The sequence below is a fragment of the Folsomia candida genome, unplaced genomic scaffold (assembly GCF_002217175.1).
Source record: "Folsomia candida strain VU population unplaced genomic scaffold, ASM221717v1 Fcan01_Sc069, whole genome shotgun sequence".
In the NCBI taxonomy this organism is placed as follows: Eukaryota; Metazoa; Arthropoda; class Collembola; order Entomobryomorpha; family Isotomidae; genus Folsomia; species Folsomia candida.
The window spans coordinates 238,318-263,954 of record NW_019091261.1 but is presented as its reverse complement, the minus strand read 5'-3'; the positions used below and the strand labels follow the sequence as shown (position 1 = coordinate 263,954).

At 39.7% G+C, this 25,637-nt stretch overlaps 5 protein-coding genes across 5 annotated transcripts; all 5 read right to left on the bottom strand.

Annotated features, from left to right (window-relative positions):
• Nucleotides 1–563: 563 nt before the first annotated feature.
• LOC110862810 lies at nt 564–4,520 on the bottom strand. The gene is made up of 2 exons (XM_035845862.1): nt 3,959–4,520; nt 564–3,892 (listed from the first exon to the last, which is right to left on the bottom strand). Exon 2 carries the CDS (start codon nt 2,274–2,276, stop codon nt 1,452–1,454), a length of 825 nt encoding a protein of 274 aa, XP_035701755.1. The 5' UTR covers nt 2,277–3,892; nt 3,959–4,520; the 3' UTR covers nt 564–1,451.
• LOC118432966 (proteoglycan 4-like) lies at nt 2,429–4,480 on the bottom strand. Its single transcript, XM_035845858.1, has 6 exons — nt 4,468–4,480; nt 3,959–4,293; nt 3,827–3,892; nt 3,497–3,740; nt 3,031–3,464; nt 2,429–2,941 (listed from the first exon to the last, which is right to left on the bottom strand). The coding sequence occupies exons 1-6, from the start codon at nt 4,478–4,480 to the stop codon at nt 2,429–2,431; spliced, it is 1,605 nt and encodes a 534-aa protein (XP_035701751.1).
• On the bottom strand, nt 4,341–7,080 carry LOC110862809 (trithorax group protein osa-like). Its single transcript, XM_035845860.1, has 5 exons — nt 6,945–7,080; nt 6,588–6,655; nt 6,200–6,466; nt 5,448–5,945; nt 4,341–5,186 (listed from the first exon to the last, which is right to left on the bottom strand). Exons 1-5 carry the CDS (start codon nt 7,016–7,018, stop codon nt 4,540–4,542), a joined length of 1,554 nt encoding a protein of 517 aa, XP_035701753.1. The 5' UTR covers nt 7,019–7,080; the 3' UTR covers nt 4,341–4,539.
• Nucleotides 7,005–10,261, bottom strand: LOC118433681 (uncharacterized protein DDB_G0286591-like). Its single transcript, XM_035845861.1, has 4 exons — nt 9,597–10,261; nt 9,133–9,523; nt 8,914–9,063; nt 7,005–7,142 (listed from the first exon to the last, which is right to left on the bottom strand). The coding sequence occupies exons 1-3, from the start codon at nt 10,104–10,106 to the stop codon at nt 8,933–8,935; spliced, it is 1,032 nt and encodes a 343-aa protein (XP_035701754.1). The 5' UTR covers nt 10,107–10,261; the 3' UTR covers nt 7,005–7,142; nt 8,914–8,932.
• LOC110862808 (SWI/SNF-related matrix-associated actin-dependent regulator of chromatin subfamily A member 5-like) lies at nt 10,238–17,291 on the bottom strand. The gene is given in 10 exon segments (XM_035845859.1): nt 10,238–10,567; nt 10,914–11,119; nt 11,122–11,151; nt 11,658–12,000; nt 12,593–12,994; nt 13,465–13,948; nt 15,741–15,874; nt 15,935–16,105; nt 16,514–16,719; nt 17,050–17,291. Coding segments are annotated over 9 exon segments (2,076 nt in total). The 5' UTR covers nt 16,520–16,719; nt 17,050–17,291; the 3' UTR covers nt 10,238–10,267.
• Nucleotides 17,292–25,637: the final 8,346 nt, after the last annotated feature.

The window sequence follows — 25,637 nt, the reverse complement described above, 5'->3', positions numbered from 1 at the left end:
ATTTATTAAGTAATTATTGTCGACTTTTAATCACATCGCAACGTTAAAATATTCGGATTACATCCAAAGACTGACTTTTTCTCGAGTCGTGATTTTTAGCCCGAACCAGGGCTTATGTAATTGTCATGTCAGTCGAACGAGTTAACCAATTTTGACCAAATTTGGTGCAGACATGTATCTGGGCAATGCAACGACCGAGTTAGAAGATGGGTTCGATCAGAAAAGTTTTGAACCGGTGGGGGTCATATAAGTGGGTAGGGTATTTTGCACCAAAATTTCAAAATTGTTGTAGAGAGGTGAACTTTGATACAGAGGTTGCTAATGGCTCCTAATAGAAAAAAATAACTTCAGGTTGGAAAAATTTTAATCTTGAGGGACCCTATGGGGTGACCCATACTGATTTTTAGAAATTACTTTAAAAAGATGAAATCCGGCACAATGGTACTTAATGGCTTCTAATTAAAGAATATGAAGTTAAAAGTGAGTAAAGTGCAACCAGAGTGACCCTATGGGGTGACCCATACTGATTTTTCAAAATCATTATATCGTTTATTAATCATTATATTTAATAATTTGCATATTTCATTTTTACTTATTTGCCATTTTCCTTAAAGATCTACTACCCACCAGGTTATTCTTATTTTAGTTAGTCAATTACTTATACACAAATAAATAAATAAATACTATCCCATTTAAGTACATAATTAATTAATTAATTAATAAGCAGCTCTATTTGTCAAAAAGCTGGGTTTAACAATTGTGGGCGTTTTCTTCCTCCTCTAAATTCTTGACTTTTGTCGCTCTCCCCTTCAAAACTTTCCCGAGCAGCATCTCCTTAAAGTTCTTCTTGGAAGTGGAATCTGCCGCTGTGGTCGGGCTGGTGGCAGGGATTCCCACCGAAAGTCCTGCAGTAGGAGGAGGAGGAGTCGTCATTTTCACTTGTGGTGCAACTGGAGGCCACGTTTTTTGCGGCTGAGGTGACAATTTAATCGAGAGCGGGGAGCTTTGTTCAGTTGCTTTGTGATCATCGTCGGGATCGCTTTGGCTCAGCTTCCTCTTCACGGGAGACTTTTTCTTTTCCGCCATCAGCGCCATGGACGTTTGAAGCATCGCAGCCTCCAATTTGTTCTCACTTTGAGCACTCCAATCCAGCCGTTTTCGTCCACGACTGGCACCTCCTCCTCCGGAAGTGGATCTGCTACCACCACGCGTCGAACTGCGACCCCTTCGTCTCGTCCTTGGCGTCTCATCGTCACCTTCTTCGTCTTCACCATCGTTGCCACGTTTCTTCCCGGCAGATCGTCGCCCAGGTCTGGTCTGGTCTGGGTGGTGGTGGTGGAGGGTCTTCCTCATCATCGTCGCTATCGTCGTCTTCGTCAGAATCTGAGTCTTCATCTTCTTCCTCCTGCTCTGATTCAACTTCTGGTTCGGACTCGTCTTCTTCTTCTTCGTCATCTTCCTCCTCGACTTCTTCTTCCACAACTTGTGGAACTATGACTTCCGATTCCTTCTTTTTGACTCTTTTTCTTCTTTTTATCCTCGACGGGGACAACTTTCGGGGTTTCAATTTCCGGTTGAATCACGACCGTTGTCTTTTTATGTGACGGTTTTGGTGTCACCACGGCAAGTGGCGATTTCGCAGTTGGTACGGAAAGTGCAGATTTGCCATTCTTTCTTGGCGGCGTCAATTCAATCACCCGTCTCACGCTCTTCTTCTTCTCCTTCTTGATCTTGTACGCGTTCGCCGCCACTCTCGCCCTCCTCCCAAGCACGACAGGGCTCTTGAGATTCTTGTCCGGCGTGGACATGGCTGCAGCTAAGGACGTTTTTCGAATCGGGGACGTTGTCCGATCTCCGCTGTCGGGTGAGCCGTCTCGCGACCTTCCGGCGGCCTCTTCATCATCGTAGTACTGCTTATAGACCAGCGGAGTCCAACGGAGAGCGTCGCGATCAATCTTTATCCGTGACTTGCTCGCAGAAACGCGCGCCCCGTGCGACTCGACCAACTTCCAATCCACGCAGATGCAGAGTTTTTCACACGCACCTTTAATGGCACGATCGTCCTGAATGGAAAGGTCAGAATTCTCCACCCCATCTGTCCCGCTGCTCGTGTCGGCCACCAGATCTCCGCCACTCACACCACCCCCGCCTCCGCCGCCGCCCTTGTTCTTGGTCTTGTTTGGCTGGAGAACTTTCTCATTCTTTCGCCCAGTCGCCGACGCCACGCCAGCAGTCTTCTGATGAGTCAACGCCTTCTTCTTCAAATACTTCCGCATCGCGTACTTGTCGCCAAACTTCCCCTTCCTCCCGCTTGGCGACGGCGTTTCGTCTCCACCACTGCTGAAGTTGAGGCACTTTCGACCACCAGTCTGTGACGGCGTCGTCGCCACAGGTCTGATGGGAGTTTCAATCGCGGTTCGTACAATATTTATCCCACCCCCGTCACTCTTCTTCTTTGTCCACTTTTTCGTCTTGCACCCACGACTTGAACTTGTTTCAACGTTCCCACCGTCGCAGAGGCGGAGGCTAAAGATTTTGGCGTCTTGTGAACCGACGGTGTAGTGGCGACCGTTACGCCGCGGCGAGGTCGTCCAGACAGCGTCACGGCTGAGTCGACATCCTCCCCAGAATCTTTCTGTTTCGGCGTCTTTGTCGAATTGGAAGGTTTCATGGGAGATAAGAGCAGCTTCTTTCGAACGCTAGCGGAAGTAGAAGGAGCAGATTTACGACTGACAACTTCAGGCACAAGTTTCACTTCGGGTGGCGGCGGTGATGGCGAAGGTTCTTTGGTGGGCGCATTTTTCTTCTTACTCTTGCGACCCGTGGGGGTTGACACGCTCGGAGAACTCGTCACACTCGCGCTCAACTTGATTCTTCTCTGCGGTGGGGACAAACTCTTGCGCCGATTTTGCTCCGCATCCGCCAGAACGCTCGCCTCCTTCTGAAGGCCACGATATTCCCGTAGTCTTGGTCCATGAGGAGAGATTTCCCTGAGGACGACGACCCTCCCGAGGACGGCCCTGTTTTCACCTCCAAATGATCACTCTCCGATTTTCGTCCCTTTTTCGCCTTCTTTGCCTTCTTGGCGACAGGACTGGCTCCTTTTTTCGGCGATGGTGAAGACGATTCCGGAAGTGGGACAGATTTGGTAGTGCTCTTCTTCTTGTGTGAAGCTGATGGGCTCACAGATTTAGCCACGGACTTTTTCTCGACACGTTTCTCCACGAAGAGATTGGATCTCGTGGGAGAAATGCAGGACGACGAGGCGCGCGAGTCACGACGTGGCGTCGTCGTTGGAGTGGCGACGACGAGAGATTTTTTACCCGAGGGGGACACAGATTTGCCTGTCGTCACGTCTTTATTATTTGTATCCTTGTTTTTGGGACGACCACGTCCGGGCTTTTCAGGAACAGGGTCAATAGTACCATCATCATTCGCCACGGAGGGCGACGGTTTGGTCCGGGCTTTTCAGGAACAACAACAAGGTCAATAGTACCATCATCATTCGAGACTTTCGCCACGGAGGGCGACGGTTTTCCCTTCTTTGGCGAGGCGGAGTCTTGACTAGGCGGCTTCTTGCGCTTACTCTTGGGTTTCTCCTCTTCTTTCTGGAGTGAGGTCACTTTGGCTTCTTCTTCCGGAGGCGGTTCGTCCGGCGTGGTGGTGACGACGTCAGGTAATTTGTCAGCCGGCGAGGACTCCTCTTCGACAGGAGGACTCAATTTTAGTTCTTGATCCGGCTTTGAGACACAAACGGGCACGTTTCACTGAGTTTGTCACTTAAAACTGCGTTGCATAGGCGGCACTTTTTCGGTTCTAGAGTAACAGGTGACGGAGATGAAGATGAGTCAATTTCCGGTTTTGTGACATCTTTCGTCCCCTCGTCAGAATCCTTAAAAAATTGAAATGAGTGTAAGTAAAATAAATAAATAAAATCATCAATTATCAAATGTCATACCATTTCAGATTTTGTGACAATCTCCTCCTCCTCGACGGACCCCTTCTGCACGTCATACTCCTTTTCCTCTTTCGACACGGGCTTATCTTCCTCCTCCATGCTCACTATGGGAACTTTATTCGTCAATAACACCTTGGCATCGTCATCATCCCCGTTCTTTTCCTCCTTCTCCTCGTCAAGTCCAGGAGAAGACTCACTCTCGTCACTTTTCTCCTTGTCCACTTCGTCACTACTGTTTTTCTTCTCATTTGTGTCCTCTTTACCACCACCATCGTCACTTTTAGGAGAAGGAGGAGCACTACTCTTCTCAGAGTCCTGCTTCACCGCCGTCGTTCCTTCAGCAGCACGTCAACAACAACGTCAGCTCAAAAATGTAAACTGCGAATAATCTCGTAAATTTCATAAGAATTTTCATGTAACAACTTGACAATAATTAATTATATAGTCGCTAAAAATAATTTCCATACAAAAACTAATGGAATAATTAGTTACAAAAATGTAACAAAAACGTAGAAAAATCATATAGTCTAATTCATTCATAGAAATAAATGGTAGTCATCCGTTTGATAAGGGATGACTTATCAGCGTCTCATGTTTGGATTGAGTTGGGGCATCAAGCCAGAGTAAGGCCCAGTTTGTCGCGGGTCTTGTCCATGCTGCCGCCCGCCGTTAGTCATGGAGGGAGGTCGTTGCGCATAGGCGTGAGGACGCTGTCCTCCACCGGAAGTGGTTGGGGGCTGTTGTGCGCCAGGATAGCGGTGGTAATAAGCTGCCACCTGGGCTTGTTGTTGCATCTGTTGTTGATACTGCTGGTACCGCAGGTTGTGCGGTGCTGGTGGGGCGACGGGTGGCGCGGTGGGAGTTGCCGTCATAGCGGTGGAACTTGACATCGCTCCTCCGCCCATCCCGTGAGCGAGTTGTTGCAATTTCGCCAAGGAACGGGATGGCGCAGGAAGGTTCTGAATATGCCTGTTTGAAGAAGCTTCTCTTCCGTGATGTTGTTGCGGTAATTGAGGAGGAGGAAATTGCGGTCTCGACGAGTGATGCCATGATGACGACGACATTCTTGGCGGCATCCGACTCGGGTGATATTGATGACGAATGGCTGGATGCTGCTGCTGTTGGTACATGGCGGCGTAGGCGTCGGCTGGACCAAAATTGGTGTACATGTTGCGAGGATCGAGACCTTGGTGACTCTGGTGAGAGTGGGACCCCGATGAAGCCATGCCTGAAATTAGAAAATAGTTTATAACTGCAAAATAAATTAAATCGTGACAAACTAAAAAATAGTGTCCAAGCACTTGCAATTTCATTTGAAATGACACCGCATGTGAAAATTAAGGTTAAATTTGAAAAACCTCAGGTAAACCGCTCTTAACTATGTTGAGGAGTTTTGGAGATATCGTGCTCACAGATAGAGGGACGGGCGGACATAACGGTCACGATAAGCAGCTCACGATACTTCATAATTCTACAACTAATTTCATACCTTGGCCATGATTGTTTTGCATTTGTTGTTGTTGTTGCGGTGGAGGGCGAATGGGGAACATTGCCGCCGGATTTGGCGTCTCTCCAACCCTTCGCTGAATAACCGGTTGCTGCGGAGGCATTCCGTGACCTTGTAGTGGTGGGGGCGGAACGAGTGTCGACGTGGCGCATCGTCCATTGTCACCCTTCCTCATCCTCCCGCCATGACCATTCCTTGCTGCTGCTGCTGCTGCTGGTACGCCATCATTTGTTGGTGCATCGCGGGTGACATGGGCTGCTGCATTCCGGGAGACATTTGCTGCCGACCGACGTAGTTGACTTGGCCCTGATGTGGCGATCGGCTTGGAGGTGACAACTGCTGAGTGTGATGCTGGTGGTGGTACTGAGGAGGAGGTTGCGGTGTTGGTGGAGACTGGTGATGATGTGGTTGGATTGGGGGCAAAGGGTGTTGTGGATGACCGGGCGTGGGTGGAGCAGATTTCAAGTAGAGGGGGGTGACCTAAATCAATAAATAAGTTAAACTACCTCTGAGCCGAATGTTCAACAAATGTCATGAAAGATTACGAAAATTGACCAGCCGAAAATTGCAGAACTCTCTAAAATTGTGCACAATTTATCTGAAAAATTTTTATGTGCAGAGCATAATAGTATAGATACATGCCTAGAATAATACTTTGCAGAGCTTTTGTGCCGAGTTCTGGAAGATTCTGCATATCTCTTGGGCGGAAAATTTTTACAGGGATTGTCCCTCACCTTGCTGCTGCTGCGGAGGTGTTGGAGGATTCATCCCCACCGACCCGGGCGTCATTGGCGAATGTGGCGGCACATATTTGCAGCTGCTGTCGTAATGATGTTGCTGTTGTGACTGGACTTGTTGCTGCTGGTGGTGGGGGGCGGAGTTGTCGACCGAGCCAGGACCCCCATGTGGACCGTTCTGATCGCTCGTTTTGTCATCGCCATAAACCGTTTTGCACGATGACGGGCCGGGCTTCTTGCGATGAAGGCGACGGTTTTCTAGATCTGCGCAAAATTTATTATTATTGGTCAATAATAGTAACTGAATGATTTGCCAAAATATTCAATTAAAGATATAATATGGCTGGAATAGGTTAGGTAGACTATGAAAACTACTTTTCTTTACCGACTAAAAACGCCCGATCGATGTCTCCTATCGTTATGTTGTCAATCTCAAAGTACCTGTGGACCTTCCTACAATTAAAATTAAAGATTACAATGGGGACACGAACCATGTCCAACCCAGATTATTTTTTATCACGTTAGTTTGAAAGAGCAACTCTTTGAAACAACGGAAACACTCAACAGCTGCCGTATGGTACAGATTACGCTGGAAATTTCGGCGACCTTGAGCAGCCCAAAACTTGCTGAATTTTCTGCAGCTGCGGAAGTGCCGCACTAAATGTTGTTTCTAAAGAGTTGTTCTTTAAAACTAACTTTTCAAAACCGTAACATTATTTCCAAGACGGATCAAAACACTCACCTAAAGTGCAGAATGTAAGTGTAAACTTTCAAAGCTTTTAGAGTCCGCCCACACAGATTACACGTTACCTCCATGAAGTTGGTGGGGTCATCCACGGGGGTGTAGTATTTGTGGAAAAGGCGAACCGGGAGTCGTGATAAAATGTGTTTTGTTTTATTTTTCAAGAATCTGGGTATAATTTCCCGACGACGTTGCGATCTATATTTAAATATAAAACAATATTATAAGTAAACTCTAGTTAAATTCTAAAATAAAATTAATTATGGAGGTCTCCCAGTGCATCCTCTACGATTTTGAGCAAATTAGTGTCAATTGATCACAACTTTAATTATTATGAAATTTGCAACAGACACGATCTCCTAATGAGATATTTGCATCCGAAGAGAAGAAAATGCGTGGGAATAAATTTGTAAAGTGTAAGATGTGTCCACTTTTGACCGCATTTTTTCTCATTCGGATGCAATTATCTCTGCCAAACGTCATTTAACGAAAACCTAAGCGAAAAACACGAAAAACAACTCCTCCATCAGCAGCATCACCCTCACCGACACCCGTCGTCATCAAGTCTGGGAGGCGAGGTCGTCCCCCCAAGCGAAAACTCAGCGATGGAGACACTCCTCTCGAGCAATCGGCGCCAAAGAAAGGAAAAACTACCAAACCGTCGCCCTCCGTGGCGAATGATGACGGTACTATTGACCCTGTTCCTGAAAAGCCCGGACGTGGTCGACCCAAAAACAAGGATACAAATAATAAAGACGTGACGACAAGCAAATCTGTGTCCCCCTCGGGTAAAAAATCTCTTGTCGTCGCCACTACAACGCCGACGACGCCTCGTCGTCCTGCATTTCGCCCCCGAGATCCAATCTCTTCGTGGAGAAACGTGTCGAGAAAAAGTCCGTGGCGAAATCTGTGAGCCCATCAGCTTCACACAAGAAGAAGAGCACTACCAAAACTGTCCTACTTCCGGACTCGTCTTCACCATCGCCGAAAAAGGGAGCGAGTGAAGGGGAAAAGGGGCGAAAATCGGAGTGTGATCATTTGGAGGTGAAAACAGGGCCGTCGTCTGGAGGGTCGTCGTCCTCAGGGAAATCTCTCCTCATGGACCAAGACTACGGGAATATCGTGGCTGAAGGAGGCGAGCGTGCTGGCGGATGCGGAGCAAAATCGGCGAAAGAGTTTGTCTCCACCGCAGAGAAGAATCAAGTTGAGCGCGAGTGTGACAAGTTCTCCGAGCGTGTCAACCCCCACGGGTCGCAAGAGCAAGAAGAAAAATGTGCCCACCAAAGAACCTTCCCCATCACCACCTGAAGTGAAACCTGTGCCTGAAGTTGTCAGTCGTAAATCTGCTCCTTCTACTTTCAGTAGCGCTCGAAAGAAGCTGCTCTTATCTCCCATGAAACCTTCCAATTCGACAAAGACGCCGAGATGTCGACGCTGTCTCGACGACCTCGCCGCGGTGTAACGGTCGCTACTACACCATCGGTTCACATGACGCCAAAATCTTTAGCCTCCGCCTCTGCGACGGTGGGAACGTTGAAACAAGTTCAAGTCGTGGGTGCAAGACGAAAAGTGGACAAAGAAGAAGAGTGACGGGGGTGGGATAAATATTGTACGAACCGCGATTGAAACTCCCATCAGACCTCCGGTTGCCAAATTTTCCAATTTCACTTCATATCCTTTCATTATGAGCCATTAGCAACCTGTATGTCAAATTTCAGCTTTCTACAATTTTGAAATTTTGGTGCATAATACCCGACCCACTCCGATAACCCCCACAGGTCAACCACTTGACCGATTTCGTCCATCCACGAACTCGTTTCCTAACTTTGTCCAATATGCACATAGTAAAAATTTCAAGTCAATCGGTCAACTGGTTCGAGAGTTATCGAACGGACGGACATGACAATTACATAAGCCCTGGTTCGGGCTACAAAAAAATTACATTTTGAATACATATTAAAATTCTTACACAGGCACAACCCCAGCACTCATTTCTTCAGCGACAGCCTCAACACTTCGGTCTTCACCCATCTTATGCATCTCTTGATGGTTTGAGGACTTGGACTAGGCTGTGACGCGTGGAGGCGTTGCTGCTGTTGCTCTTGAGCGTGTTCTGAATCTAAAAATAAAGGAAAAATTATAATTTGTAGTTAATATTTGCACACACAGACAATTGTACAAAACTTACAGTGAGAACTATTTTGTTGTTGCTGATACAGGTTGTTATTATTTTGCTGTTGACCATGCTCATGCATCACGACAACGCCGTTGTGACCACCCCCATTTCCACTCCCTACAGGTGACTGAATTTGCTGTTGCTGCTGTTGTGGATTCGTCGGCATGACCAAAACTGGACCAAGACCAACTTGATTCGGTGGGGAATTATTGCTACTCGTCATCACACCAGACGGACTGGGTTGAAATGGTGAGGACGCCATCGTCCCTGAACCACCACCACCCGAAGTTGTCGCCATCATACAACTCGAGTTTGAATTGGATCCCGGTTGTGGAAACGTTTGAACGGATGGAGGTCCTCCCGAACAGCTTGAAGAGCTTCTCTGATGAGAATTATTCATAACCTGAACAAAGAAAGAAAATTTAATACCCAAAATATAAAAACAAACTTTTATTTCGTATTACTATTTCACTCACGTCACTACTTCCTGCCTGTCCATGGTCAAAAATGCCTCCTCCCACGCTACTCGGTGGGGGTGGGACGCTCATAGGGGCGCTCTGAGACGAAATGTCGCTCGTATTATCCTCGCCATAGACCGTGTTGCAGGATGACGGACCGGACGAGATGACGTGTAACGAGTCCGAATCCGTCTCCTCGTGAAGACGACAATTTTCAAGATCTGCGCGTAAATCGTCATCGGTAAAATTGGCCGCGGCATTGAATCCATTTCCGGTCCCGACATCGTAATGACCGTCCCCATTGTTCATCTCTTCCACGGAGGAGAGCATGTCGTAATCGTCAAATCGCGAGTGGGACATGTCACCCTCGTCGTCATCATCGTCCTCCTTGTCATCCCCGTTCGCCTCGTTATTATTGTTCGTGATGACCGGATTTTGAACCGGTTCTCCAGAATCGTCGTCTTCTTCCATCTTCTCGTCGTCACCACCACCACCGCCGTTCGTCCCGCCTCCTCCAACACTGCTCATTTCCCTAGCGTCTGCGGCAGGGGTTCCCTCGTTTGGTTTCCCACTGATCGCGGCCAGAGCCTTCAATTTGCTGGCTCGTTGACTTCCGGTGATGTTTTGATCTACGTCAAAGTATCCGGAAGTTGTTTTGGCCTCCCTCTGCTTCCGGCGGTGCTCCTCCCTCAACCGCCGGAAATTTCCCCCCCCCCAAAGTCGAAATGGTCCTTTTCCTGTGCCTGCGAGTCGATGGTGAAGGTGGCCAATCTGCTTTCTGGGAGGGCGTTAATGGCTTCGTCCACCTTGCCCGATTTCGCCTCCGACTTGGACATGATTTCTTGGATGGTCTCGTCCGCTATTGTTTCCACTCCGTCGGAGGATAAGATTGATTTAGCGCTGTGTCGGACCCAAGATAAGAGGTCGGCGGAGGAGAGGACGTTTTGGGATTTGTCCACGATTTGTCCACGTCCTTGTTGGATGACGACCTGAAAAAATAAGTATGTAGATTTTTAATTAAATATGTAATATTTTTTAGGAAAACTGTCAAACTCAATATTTTCATAATTTCATTAATGGCAATGACCAAATTTGGATTTTTTAAATTTTAGCATTTGCATAGCATTCGTAAGTAAATTGTAGCAAACGAAAGCAATAAGGTGACACCAAATGAGATAAGTTGTCTCGCATCTGGTCTAAAGTTGTCATGGATAGAATCAGACGGACGGACAGACGGACAGTACATTTCCATAAAGGGGTTTCACTTTGTTTCACACCTTAATAAATGTCAAACCTCGAAATCAATTAAATTTCAAAATTTTATAATTTTCTTACATTGTCCAATTTTAACTTTAGAGCAGCCCGTTGCACTATTTTCTCTTCCACGGTGTCCTCCGTTATAAGCCTGAAGACGCGGACTTGTTTCGTCTGTCCGATTCTGTGAGCTCTGTCCATCGCCTGCAGGTCCACCATTGGATTCCAGTCGGAATCGTAAATCACGACACAATCGGCCGAAGTCAAATTGATTCCCAGACCGCCCGCGTGGTCAGCATGAAGAGGAACGTCTCGCTCCCTACGACAAAACAAAACACAAATTAATTTGACATAATTTTCATGCCTGTTCAAAAAATTTTTACTCCTTCAAAATTCATTCGATATAAAAATTAATAAAAAATACTTATTCATTATTCATTCACTCAAAATTTGAAAACAAGTAATTATTCAGTATTCATTGTTCAAAAATTATTCACTCATAATTCAAGAATTTGCTGAATAAATGAATGTGAACGATTATGATGACAATCAGAGGCCGGCTATGTATTTACGAAAAATGTATTGACTGTAACGTTGTAACAATTTCATTGTAAAGTATTGCATAATAGTGTCGATTTGCGAAAACCTAGCAAAATTTGACAATATACGATTTTTTTGAAATTTTGGCTATCTACATATGCGAGTTAGGGAACACACCCACAAAATTTTATACCTTTGGTCATCATAAAATTTTTAAAAAAATTGAAAATAAATACATATCTGCCATCTGTTCATAAATAATTTAAAGAATTTCCTTTTCCTCACCTGGACTATTAAATTCATCAATCATCTTCTGTCTTTCGGTGTACTCTGTACTTCCGTCGAGTCGGTGGTACTTCATTTTTTTGAGGAAGCAGTAGTCCTCGAAAATGTCGAGCATCCGTGCCATGGAAGAAAAGAGGAGGACACGGCTCCCCTCCTGCTTAAGTTTCTCCAGGAGTTTGTCCATCACCAGCATTTTTCCGCAGTTCGTGAACAAGTGGGGTTCGCACGTGTAGGGAGGACCGGGCTCCTGACCGCGGAAGAGGTACGGGTGGTTACAACATTTCTGGAGTTGTAAGACGATGTGGGCGAGGCTTTGGTGGCTCATGTTTCCCTCGGAATTTAACTAGGGGAGAACAATGAAAAATTAGTTAATTAAAGATAATGATGGCCACTTAAGAATTTAATTTTGGCATATCTTTCCGTATGATCTATTTAAATTATCGAAATTTACTTTTAAATAATTCACTTAAACTTATGATAAGTCACGTTAATTCAAGACACGCTTTGTAATTTCGCTCTCTAACATAAGTAACTAAACTCACATCAACTTCTTAAATATTTTGCATTGCAAATATTTACATAATTAAGAAAACTTGTGAAGCTATAGAAATTAATGTCGCGAGGGGAATCGTAAAATATGATTTCTCAAATCTGTACAAACAGTTGTGTTGAATAAATTGGTTCCGATGAATTATATATTTACAATTTCCAGCGATTAAAGGAGGTTGGGAATAAATCTTGCGAAATAAAATCGTAAATTTGCGAATAAATCACATGCTTCTTAGCAAAAGTAATGGGAAATCTCGCAAGTTTTGCAGGCCCAATTTGCCAGATACACATTGACCTGAGTACACACACTAAAAAATTCTTTAAATATTGTCATCACACAGACAAACAAACCATTGCGATTTACATAAAACTATTTCTTAACTCACCTCGCTGAACTGATTTAGGAGGATGTCCCTGTAGCACTGATGCTGCATTTGGGACAGCCCCACGTAAATCTTTTTCTCGATCTTGGGCGGAAGTCCTTTTTCCACCTCGGACTTTAGTCTCCTTAAGAGGAAGGGGCGGAGGATGGTGTGCAGCCGCTTGACGAGCTCTTCGCTCTCGGCACCAATCTCGGCGAACCACGAGGAAAAATCTTCTGACGAGGAGAAGTACTTGGGAAGAACGAAGTTGAGGAGGGACCACAGCTCGTGGAGGTTGTTTTGCAGGGGAGTTCCGGTCAGGAGGAGGCGATGGCTGGACCGCAACGTCCGGACGACCTTGGCCAACAAGGACTGCTCGTTCTTGATCCGGTGGGCCTCGTCGATTATGAGGTAGCCCCAGTGAATCTAAACAAAATTCGAAATAAGGGTTATCAGGATGCAGTTAAATTTTTAAATATCAATTTTAGACCATGTTTAACCTAGGACTTATTGACTCGTCACCAAAAATCATTTTTAATCATTCCTGGGCTTTGGAAATTTATTTTAAAATTCTTAAAAGTTTTAAAGAGTTAAGAGTTTTTTTAAGCCAGGTTCGCATAAACTTGAGATCTCCTCCTTCACAATCTACCAAAATCTGAATGGTATATTTAAAGAAATTGGCACTTCCCTGCCAATAAATTTGTCTACAAATTTGTCGCCCAGAATTTTAAAATAAATTCCCAGAACGGGGAAATGAATAGAAATGTGCTGATTTTGGTGACGAGCCACGGAGTCCTACCTTAACAAAACAGTGTTAAAGTTTTAAGTTATTATTACGAATTGTAAAATTTGATGAGAATAGTTGGATGCAAATTTCGATTTCCAAAATTTCCTACCTTTTGTAATACAGCCTTTTCCATCAGCACCATTTCATACGTTGTTACTAGCACGTCCCAATTTTTCAGCTTTTTCAACCCCTCGTTAATCAGTTTCTGCCTTGATACCTCATCTCCAATCATGGCCAACGCTCTAATAGTTGGGCACCACCGTTGGATTTCGTTGATCCAATTGCTCAGCGTACTTTTGGGGACGATGATAAGGGCGTGGTACTTCAGCCCCTTGACATGTTTCAGGTAACCGAGGACGGAAATACTTTGGAGCGTTTTTCCCAACCCCATCTCATCCGCAAGGATCCCATTAATCCCGTGATCGTACAGGCTTACGAGCCAGTTTAGTCCTCGGACTTGGTGGTCGCGCATCTTTCCGCCCGTGATGAAGCCGGGGGAGGTGTCGAATATGACGGGGCCTTTGGAGGAGGAAGTGCGTGAGTCCATTAGGTCCTCGTCGTCCGTCGTCGACGGCGCAAGGGACCGGCGTCGGCTGAAGTAAAAAAAAACTGTGGTTTAGAGAGTAATCCAAAACTCAATAACTAAGAGTTGCCCGCATATTGAAATTGTCAAGGTTCCCTCTATTGGTTCACCCAGTTAAAAATGAATTTTGCAAATGCAAAAGGCATAAAAATCGGCAAATTTGATAAGCTTTCTAAAACTGAAAACAGAATCTGATTATCTCCTTTCGTTAAAAAATGACAGCACAAAATTTAGAGGAAGTGGAAAAATTAGTTTGCCACTCGTGCGAAAAAGAGATTTTTTCAGATCGGAAAAAGGCTCGTGACCGCTTTATCCTTCTAAGAATGAACCGGACAAAATTAGCCATACACTATATAGATATAAGGATCGTGAAAATGTAATATATAAAATTTGGCCTTGTCGACCTGTCCGCTAGCAGACCAAAACCCTGACGAAAAACCTGGAAAAACTTTTACAGAAAAAGATTAATTTGGGTTGCACCCAGACAACTAAAAATTTCAAAAACCTAACTTCTCAGGATCAACGCCAATAAGATGGGCTTCAAAACTCACAACACTAAAACTGCACCAAAAAACACGGACGATAAAAATGGCAGAACGAAAACAAATTGTCGAAAACTTGATAAGAAAATGTTGAAACCGACTCTTAGAAGTTTCTCGTCGTAGACGATGAAAACTATTGCCCCGCTGACCTCGAAGCGTCAATCGCATAAAGTTCTACTCATATAGAAGCAAAAATGACGTTCGTTCGAAATATAAATTCAAAGCCAATCAAAATTTCCAATGAAATAGATAAAATGGCTGGCGATCGACAAAAATGGGAGCGTCTCAAATCCATTCGCTTCCACCAAGAACATGAACTTTGAACTTTATTTGAAAGAGTGTGTCATCAAGAGATTGACCCCCTCTATCAAAAACAAACACGTTTTATTTTGGCCGAACATGGGTACGTGCCATAGCACCAAAATAGTGTCAGAGTACTTTCGAGGAAAAAAAGTTGATTTCGTCGTGAAGAAAGACTTCGCCACAAAAGTACCTCAGTGTCGACCCCTTGAATGATTTTGGGCACAAATTATGAAATAATACTCTCATGAAAAAAGGACACCAAAAAATTTTGAAAAATTTCGGCGGGTTATGGAGAAATTCATCATTGACATTGGTGAAACGAGTGGCAAAGCGCTCATGAGAGGTGCGCCATAAAGTATTTTCTCCGCCGGTAGGGAAGATGTATTCGGACCACTTAACGATTAAAAAACCTCGGTATGATCATCGTTAGTATTGCACAAAAATTTCGTTAGATTTGATTCATGCATTAATTTTAATTAGTACCCAAATTTTAAAACCAATTTCCATAGACTTTGGGAAGTTGTTTTAAAAATTTTTCAAGGCAAATTTGTCCCCGGTAAGTTGATTAATAGAATGGTGGTAAGTTTTTAAAGTAAAAATCAGCACATTTTTAATCATTTCTCAATCAACTCTAGGAATTTATATAAAAATTCTGGAAGAATAATTTGTAGCGCAGGTCGTTCCCAATTTTGTAAAAATATACTTCAAAATCTGACACTTTCTGAAGGACAAGATTCAAAGTTTAGGAAGTCTTCAGAAGAATTGGAACTTATTGAAAGTTTCAATTTGAAACTGTGTCCAAAAACTCATCGCAATTTTTATTGTCCAGAATTCTAAAATACGTATATTTCCAAAGCGGATAAATGATTAAAAATGTGGTGGGTTTTATCACTGATAAGTTATCGAGTCCTATTGTACATACGTTAATTCGTTAGCTATTTTAAGCTAGTCAATTACCTTCCTGCCGTAGAATTTAAGTTGGCAGTGGCTACTTTTCCCCCCGAAGTGAGGCCCCCTATGCCGCCCGCAGTCAGTTTTTTTGTGTAGAATTCGGAACGTTTCAGAATATATTCTAGGCGGCGTTTACGAGCCTAAATTAACAAAAACCAAATTAGGAAATTTCATATTTACAATTTTTTTAATTAGTTTACCTCTTCTTCCGGCAATTCTTCCTTATCTTTAAGGTTTCCTTTCTCCCTATCGCCACCTTCCGCCTTATCTTTATCGGCTTCCTCCTCCTCAGACGATACGGGAAGCGACAACTCCGACAAGTTTCCGTCATCTTCATCTTCGAAGGGGGTGTCGAAATCTTCTTCATTTTTCTAAAATTTAAGAAATTCCGTTTTTAAGAAATTGGTTTTTAAAGAAATCAAATTGTACAGAAATTTAACATTTACGTAATTAACAAGTAAATAATTAATGTAGGACTCGATGACGCATCGTCAAAACCAGCACATTCTCTGGAGATTTATCTTAAAATTCTGTCGGACAAATTCGTACAACAGATCGCTCCCTATTTTTTGAAAATATATACTCCAGAATTTGACACTTTTTGAAGGAGAGGAAATCTCAAGTTTAAGAAGAACCTTCAGAAAAATTGGAACTCATTGAAACTGGCTTAAAAAACTCATTACCATTCCATTACTGACTAACAATTAGTCGTCCAGAATTTCAAAATAAATTTCCAGAGCGGTTAAATGATTACAAATTTGATGATTTTTTTAGTGTACCTCCATTTCCTCAAAGTCCCCAGAACCAGAAAGGCCCTTTGGTCGCGGCGCGGGCCTTTTTCTTCGCGGCGGCGACCCTTCTGCGACCGAGGAGCGGGGTCGGGTCGGACGTGGGGTTGTCGAGCAGGGACAGTTTGCAAGAATGGGACGAGTACAAGGCGGAAGTGGAACGAAACGATAATTTGCTGCTGCTGCTGGAACTGGAACTTAAAAAAAGAGGAAACTTAATTAAATTTAAGTACGCTGCAATTTCAATTCATTTCTAATTTGCAAATGTTCTTGGATGGAATTTAAAATCAAATTGGGTTTCTAATCTATGTAGTGGTGAATAATTTCAAAATTGGAATTTGTGGGGTGGATAATTTTTAGGAACACATTTTTATACTTGAGAAGTGGAACATTTTTGTAGTCATTTATCTGCTAATTTGGTACCCTTATTAACCGGCCCCCGGGTTTTAAAAATTTGTGTAACCGTCAATAGCACAGAAATAGTAATTAAGTAAGATTACAGAAACTAGTTAGTAGTAATTAATTACCTCGTTAAATTTAAAAGTTCAGGATCAATTTTGGGTATAAAATTAGAACGAGTTTTCCTTTGAACAGCGATTTCTCTCAGGATCCGACCGTTTCTTCGGGACCGTGTCTGTCTTGTTCTTCTTAAGGTGGCTGTTATCGTGGCTAAATTTCAATTAAAATCAGAACCAGGTTGTTAATAATTTAATTAGGAAACCAAACTATAATAAATAACATTTTAGACAAGTTTGATTTGTCCCATCCCAACTTACGAGATCATCTTGAGTTACTCAACTTCCATGTTGACAGTTTCACCAAATATTTTTGAGAATGTCCCCAGAATGCACAATTTAATTGCAGAAATTTGGCAACATTATTTCTTAAAAATTGAGATGAAACATGACATGTTTCATTGTGTGAGTGAAACTGAAAAATCCGGTTGACATTCGCGAGTTGCAAAATCTCATTTTACTCCTGAAATTCATGGATTCGCATTTTCAACGTTTGCATGCAACGCTGATGAAATGAAAATGTAGCAATTTTCAAAATAGCAATTTTTATAGAATCCATATTTTATTTCTTTTTGGATTGTAGACTAAAAATATCGTATCGTACGTATCAAACCATTTCCCTAATCTCAAGTATTTTACGTGCTTGAAATCGCTAATAAAAATTGAAATGCGAAAGTGTAACGTCAATTTAAAATTTTAATGCAATTGACCAATTCATTGTAGAAATAGACTAAATTCGGCAAAAGGAAATGCTTGAAATCTAGATTAAAAATCGGATTAAATTTGTTTGAAATATTTATTTATGAGGCTAGGATAAATTACATATCCATTAACAGTCCCCGTAATATCGAGTAATATGTAAATAATGTAAATTTAATTTAACAATTGTTTATACAATATTGCATTTTTACGAAACATGATTTTTTTTCTAAATGACGATAGGTTTGGATAACAATTCGATTTCTTAAATAGGTAAATAGATTTTCAGAATAAAAAATCCAATTGTCTGAATAAATTGCTAAAAAAAATATACAAGTTAAATTATATATGTCAAGTTACTAATTTTAATATAAGTCTAATTTTGGTTTTGAATGGATTTTTTATGACGACTGAATCACTTCAGTGCGAACTTTTTAGAAGTTAAATTCGTTGACAGTGTAATTTTTATAATGAATATGATCGATCAAGCGATTTGACAACATTTCTGGCTTTAGTAAATGGACATTGTTTATTTCGTAAAATTCCATCGCAAATTTAGGTCGCAAAATTATTTCACATGCCATTTGCTAAACGAATTGCTATGCCCAATAAAATGTCAAGTATGGAGACTTGTGTATTTTAAAAATCTGCCGTATTGATACGACGTCCGATCCCGATCCGGGATCGGAGTTTTTGGAGTTGGTTGGATCATCCAACTTGGATGTGAAAGTAGGCGATGGCCACTTTCGCTTCGAATAACGCAAATCGCATCCCTGCAAAAATTTGAAATTAGGAAAAAAATCAGATTAATAATTCGGCGCAATGCAATAAAAAAATTGGTTTTTCGTGTTAGACGGTGAAACTTTTGTGAAATTAGTAGTCCTTAGTTTAAATCTGCTTAAATAATTTAAATATTTTGAGAGTAGAATTAATATTGAACAAAATAACGTTCGGAATTAATGAGGTAATTCATGAAGGCCTTGTTAAGATTTTGAAATCCGCAATTCTATTAACTTTTACAAAATTTCACAAATATTTTTGACGAAAATTGGCTTTCAAATTTTCGTAAACTTACTATGGTCAAATGGGTCTTTGTATTTTGTAAAATTTTATAAAATTGTGTTACACAATTTACGTATTTTACAGATGGCTGCGTGAATTGCCTCAATATTGTTCAAAATTGCCATTGTAAAATTTTGTCTGCCATTGTACAAATTTTCATAATTTTCGTTTCTTCGTAAAAGCGCTTCAATATTTTGAAAATACGATTGTGTAAATTTTCATAAATTACAAAATATAAATATATTTACCAATGCAATTTCTGGGTCCCATTCTGAACGCGAGGTACGAGTAAGGATGTCTTTCTGCCTTATTTGCCTGGCTGAATCGTTCCGGGTAGAATTTTTCGGGATGAACTACGATTTGATCGTTCACAATGGTCACGTCAGAATCAGGAATTTTGTACTCCTTTACACACTTCCACTCCAACCGGTTTGCCCGTGGGTAGAGAGTTTCAACTAGAGACGCAAAGTTTCAAAATATATTTTTCAAATTTTGAAATTCTACACCTACCAGCATGGTTGTAAATAGTTCTTAAAAAATGTTTCAAGTTACTTGAGTTATTGAATCATTTTATTATTTGACACCTCTTATTTTTAGTTCGGCGTTTAAATTATTCAACGTTCGGCTCGTTCGGCTAATGTACTCCATGTTAACGGAGTTTAATAAGAACTGTGTTAACCATTTTGGCATTTTACTTATATGGCGTCGAAATTGTTCACTTTTCAGATAATTCGAATGAAAATTTTCGCAGAATTATGAAATTTGGAAAACGTTTTCGAAATAATTTTTCAAGTTTTGAACTAAATATTACGAAATTTAAAACTATTTTTTCACCACGAAACACAATACGGAAGATTGGAAAGAAGAATTCTTCGGAACCTAAATATGCAATTGGTTTATTAAGTAGTTATCTAAGACTTTTTCTAGTGTGAAACTTGCTCAATTTTTCAGTAACTATATTATAGCTTTTTAACTGCATTTGCCAATTTTTTAATGCGGCGTCTAATTCTCGCATAGAAATATGAGGCAATTCACGCAATTAAATTGTGGCTTATAAAATTCGTGCGTTTTAGTTTTATAAATAATTTTTCAAACTTTTACAAAATAAAGGGAATCGCCCTTGATTTGAGTAAGTTTACAAAAATTTGTAAGCTATTTTTCCTCAAATATACTTTTTTAATACTGTTTTAAAATTTTGTCAAAGTTTGTAAGTTTAAAGAATTTACGGTTTTTACAATGTTACCTGCTTAAATTACCTTACTTTTTCGAACCACAGTATTTTCATATCGGTTCTCCCAATCGCTTAGGGATATTGCAGCTACAAAAAGACGAGATCTGTATGAGAGTAGAGCAGTTATACAGGCTTAGAAATCCCGTATGAAAGTAATACCAGGCGGTATTCATGTATGACTCTACCAACGTGGTTGTTGATGAATAATACAACCCGGTATTAAAATTTGACAATATTGGTATGAAATTTTTACGGCCGGTATAATTTTAATACCAAGCGGTAGTAACTTTAATACCGATAAATCAATACCTGCGTACCAGGTTTCTAACAGTTTACATAATTATTTGGAATTTTTGGATTTTGGTTATATGCTAAGAAATGAATAGGTTTTGTCAGAAAATTTTTGAGAAGTATTGAGTTTAGAAATGTTTGACGTCAATTGCAATATTTTATTATAAATTGTAACCTTTGTAAACGATTAAGATGGTTGGAATCTATCAACTAAAAAAAAGCAGGGAGGATCATAAATTCACTAAACTGTTTTACTAAAAACTTGTAAAATTTCTGCGATTTAAAAATTTCGATTGTTAGGAAATTTAATAAATTAGGAAAAAATGTAGATTAATAATTTGGTGAAATAATATGTGGCTTCACTAAATTTTTTATCTTTCCCTCGTAACCTTTATAAATTCATGGGAATGTTCGTAAACTTCATAAATTCATGAGAATGTTTAAAAACATGCGAAGTTTGATATATCTAACCTATAGGTTAGAATTGTCAAGATATAAATTTACCAAGGTTTTGAGAAATGGTAAATTTAAACGCCAAATTAATTATCACGAATATTTTACTTGAACTTAACGATGGGTTGCCAACTGTGTAAGGATTACGAATTATGGTTCTTTCGTAATCTTTGCAAACTGGTTGAAATGACAACTTTAATGTCAAAAGTTAATTGTTAAGACTACGTGATCTAGTAATATTTAAATAATCCTGCTATTTTAATTGTTAGATTTGACAGTGAAATTGTTATCTCCCAATTAAAATAATTGGCTTATAAATAGTTTAACACCTTCGCTAAGCAGGAATATGACAAAATTCATTTCTTCACTACGAGTGAAGAAATTAATTTCAAGGTTTTGAGGAAACTTCTATAATTGTTTTAAAGTTTTGAAATAGTTTGACGTCAAATTTAATATTTTGTAATAAATTGAAATTTGTGAAGGATTGAGATAATTAGTTTGATAATAATTGGTAAAATGTGCTAGTGAGTATAATAAGGAGTAAGGAATGGGATGAGACTCACTGTAAACTGTAGAATCCGGATTTAAGGGCCAATGGTCAACGTTTCGAACCTTCGTTCTTCTTCAGGACCGGAGGGAGAATTTTTGGTGACTGCTCACGGGAAGAACCAATGTGACTGTGAAGGAATGGGGATAGGAAGGATGGAAAGGAAGACTGCCAGACCACGTGGGCGTAGCAGTCTTCCTTTCCATCCTTCCTATCCCCATTCCTTCACACTCACATTGGTTCTTCCCGTGAGCAGTCACCAAAAATTCTCCCTCCGGTCCTGAAGAAGAACGAAGGTTCGAAACGTTGACCATTGGCCCTTAAATCCGGATTCTACAGTTTACAGTGAGTCTCATCCCATTCCTTGCTCCATAATTAGTTTGATATAATTAATTGGTTATTCTAGAGAGCATAAATTTACATAGTCATTCCTAGATAAGGAGGAATACGTACGAACTTTTCAATGCCAGATCTTGATTCTTGATGCCCTTTGGATATGTTGCCTGCCTATACGAGTTTAGAAAAAGTGAAGTAGGGTCCAGGAGCCCTAGTTTGCTCGAAGGCGCGCCCGCTCCTAAACTAGCCGCACGAAAAAATTCACCAAAAATCCAATTTTGCTCGAATCTTCATAATTGTTTACATATTCTTTATCTCAGAGCCTTGCTTTATTATATCCAATAGCTATCCCAATTTTTTTGAAATTTTGCATTTTTTCGAGCCATATTTTTTGAGCTCAGGAATATTTCCTGCAATATTTTTTCGAATATTAACGAACCCAACCTTCAACCCGATAAACCTGCCTAGAACCTGAAATTTAAACTTACGTTGTAGAGTATTCTCCATAATTAATTTTGGACTTTTAAGCTTGCCAAAAATGACGCAAGCTGCTTGTAACAACACAAAATTAGACTTGCCACGAATGAATCTTTGTAACCGTCAAAAATTAATGTATCGAAACAAGACGAACGTAAAACCTGTAAACTCTGTAAAACTCTATATAAGATGTATTTACTTGCTTTTATATACTCAATTTTGAAAGGAAATTGGGTTCAGATGTAGGAGGAGTTTCGTTTCTAAATTAGAAATTCTAATTAGTGTGTTACAAACTTCCGAGTGATTTAATTCTAAAACTTTAAATTGTTTTCGCAATATATATTCGGTTAAAAAAACACCAATGATTCCACTTCAAACGAGTCATTCACCTAGAAATGTATCTTTGTAAAATGCGTAACATTCCTGAAAATCAAATCTCGACTTTCAAGCTTGCAAAACTGACGCAACATATTTGTAAAAATACAAAATTAGACTTGCCATAAATGAAACGAATCTTTGTAAGGGTCACAAATTATTATGCAATCATATTATGTCAAATAATGCACTGTGTAAGTCAAACCTGGTAAGATTACAAATATTTTCATCAGTTTTACAATGATTATAAAGTTTACAAAAATCCCTATGTGCAACATTTTTACAACAATTTATATCAGTTAAAATTAAGTATAGATAGATTTTCTTACAGCGTTACAAATGCCCGCGTGCAATAATTTACATTAATTTGTTTCTACATCATTACAATTTATTCTAATGTGAATAAAGGTTCGGTATAATGTATAATTAATTTGCGACCTCAAATTTTACCAAAAATGAACGATACTTGATTGTTAATTGATTCTTCTAAACGTTAAAATATTAGTGTCTCAGAAAATTTCACCAGCTCTCAAAAAATTCCGTATTTTTGCAAAGACTACGTGGGAAAATATGTTGAGTGTTTTCAAAAAATATTTTTTCCTCCTCATAAAATTTCACCTTTTTTTATTACGACAGTGCCCATATTTTAGCAAGTTTATAATTGTTTTGCTAAATATGTAGCTTCACTAACTTTTTGATTTTTCCTTCGTAACCTTTATAAATTAGTAGGAATGTTTGAAAAGATTCCAAGTTTTAGAGTTTAGCATTGTTAAGATATCACTTTTTCTAGGTTTTGAAGAATGGATGTATTTTGGACGACTTTGAACGCCAGAATAATTATTACGAATAATTTAATTTAAGGTTTAATGAATAGATCCGCTCGTTGTAGACGACAATTAGTATAATGCTGTGAATAATTCACTCCGATGTTTGTAACCCAGTAAATAATTTTACCAATTTTTACGAAGGAAATTAAAGATGCGCTCGCTAACTGAGCAAGAATTAGCCCGACTTTTCTTCGTAATCTATGCAAGTTGGTTGAAATGACAACTTTAACATGGAAAAAATATGTTATTAACACTACTTATTGCTAAATTCTGGTTATTTTAATTGTTAGATTTGAGAGTGAAATTTTCATCTGTCAATTAAAATAATTAGCTTATAGTTTAACACCTTCATTTCATACTAGAGTGGTTGGATTAGGATATCTTAGTAAGAATTCTTATTTCCCAAATTTTGGTATTTTGCTTTTATGACGTCGAAATTGTTCACTTTTCAGATAATTTGAAATGTGATTTTCGCAGAATTAGGAAGTTTACTAAACATTTTCAAAATAATTTGTCAAGTTTTGAAATAAATATTTCGAAATTTAAAAATATTTTTTAACCACAAATGTCGCCAGTGCTTTCTCTAGAGAAAAATGTGAATTTAAGAGGGGTGGGTGGTCAAGACTAATGTTTCAAAATACTGAAAGACAATTCACACTGTAATTACAGATGCGGTCACCAGTAAACTAATTGGGCTTTTTGAACCGGAACTTTTTTTTAATGTGGCGTCTAATTTTCGCATAAAAATATTCACGCAGTCATCGATAACTTGGAAAATATGTACGTTTTGTAAAATAATTTTACAAATATTTACAAATTAAATACAATTAAATACATGCTTGCTAATTGTATATATATACAATTAAATCGCGGTCAGAATCCTTAAATAAATCGTGAAACAATGTATTTTGTCTTCGATAAATAATCCAATTTCTTCACAAAACATGCATGCGTTTTCATTTGGTTTCTATTCAATTTTGAATTCAAAATTAAGTTTCTTTAAATAAGCTTAGGTTCAGTTGGAAGAGGATTTCTTTTCTTATTATTGCATTACAAACATCAGAGTGGATTACTTGTATTCTTTTGTTGCAAAATACGAATCACGAACATTACAGAACCCAAGCAAAATCATACCAACCAAAATTAAATTTTACATGAAGAGTATTCTTAAAATTTAAATCTTGACTTTAAAGTCACGAAAAATTATGCCATATATTTTTGCAACTATACAAAATTAGATTTACCACGAATGATACGAGTCTTTGTAAGGGTCAAAAATTAATATGGAGAAATATTACGTCAGATAATATTCTCTGTTGTAATGCAAACCTCTCAAGCTTGCAAAGATTAAAAGCTTTAAAAAGAAATTTGTGCGAAACATTACCAAAATATACAGCAGATAAAATCAAGTTATTTAGATCGATTTTCTTACAGTGTTACAAATGTCCGCGTGCATTATTTTATATTTGTTTTTTTTCTACATCACCACAACTTTGTATAAATATGTCACCTGATTCATAAACAAATGGTATTAAAGATTCAGTATAAATTAATTTGTGACCTCTTTTAGTTTACCAAAAGATAAACGATTCTTCTGAATATTAAAATTTTAGTATCTCAGAAAATTTTTCCAGCTTTCAAAAAATTCCGTATTTTTACAAAAATTCCGAGCGAAAAGATTTTTCCCCGCGTGACAAAATTCCACCCGTTTCGTTAGGAAAGAGGATAAATTTTTGAAAAATATTTAGCTTCCCCAACTTTTTGATTTCCTTTCGTAATATTTTAAAATTGGTGGGAATTTTTATAAAATTTCCAAGGTTAGGAGGTTAGCATTGCTAATATATCATTTTTTAAAGGTTTTCCGGACTGGTTTGATTTTAGGGTTTTGTAAATTTTAACGCTAAATTAATTATCGAAAATATTTTACTTATTGATTTAATTAATCGATGGGCAGGTTGTACACTAAGGGCATAAGGATTAGCATGGGCCATAAGGATCAATTTGTAGAACGGTTGACCATCTTGCGATTAGTTACGATTTTTGTTGAGCTATTGAAAAATGCTGGATTTTTATTTTCACTAAAATGTTGCTGAAAAATTGCAACACGTCGGTTTGGCCTTTATGTTATTTTGGCACCTTCGGTCACAAGAACTTTCGGAACATGGTTTCTGATGGACAATTGCATGGGCATTTCAAAAAAAATAGTACAACTGTCTAACATAGCTCCTACTAATTTTTTTTGGCGCGCGATAGGCGTTGGTCATTACAATTGGCTCTACTAGGTACAGTTTCGAAAAATTAA

Bases quoted from the DNA above. Each gene is read 5' to 3' on its own strand.
- LOC110862810 (XM_035845862.1), bottom strand. From the start codon at position 2,276: ATGCGGAAGTATTTGAAGAAGAAGGCGTTGACTCATCAGAAGACTGCT.
- LOC118432966 (XM_035845858.1), bottom strand. The intron at 3,893-3,958 runs GTATGACATTTG...CAATTTTTTAAG, and splicing joins TTGTCACAAAATCTGAAATG to GATTCTGACGAGGGGACGAA. The intron at 3,741-3,826 runs GTTACTCTAGAA...TGTGTCTCAAAG, and splicing joins CATCTTCATCTCCGTCACCT to CCGGATCAAGAACTAAAATT.
- LOC110862809 (XM_035845860.1), bottom strand. From the start codon at position 7,018: ATGGAGGTAACGTGTAATCTGTGTGGGCGGACTCTAAAAGCTTTGAAA. The intron at 6,656-6,944 runs GTGAGTGTTTTG...TTTTAATTGTAG, and splicing joins ACTTACATTCTGCACTTTAG to GAAGGTCCACAGGTACTTTG. The intron at 6,467-6,587 runs GTAAAGAAAAGT...AATTTTGCGCAG, and splicing joins CGATCGGGCGTTTTTAGTCG to ATCTAGAAAACCGTCGCCTT.
- LOC118433681 (XM_035845861.1), bottom strand. From the start codon at position 10,106: ATGAGCAGTGTTGGAGGAGGCGGGACGAACGGCGGTGGTGGTGGTGAC. The intron at 9,524-9,596 runs GTGAGTGAAATA...TTCTTTGTTCAG, and splicing joins GACAGGCAGGAAGTAGTGAC to GTTATGAATAATTCTCATCA. The intron at 9,064-9,132 runs GTAAGTTTTGTA...CTTTATTTTTAG, and splicing joins ACAACAAAATAGTTCTCACT to ATTCAGAACACGCTCAAGAG.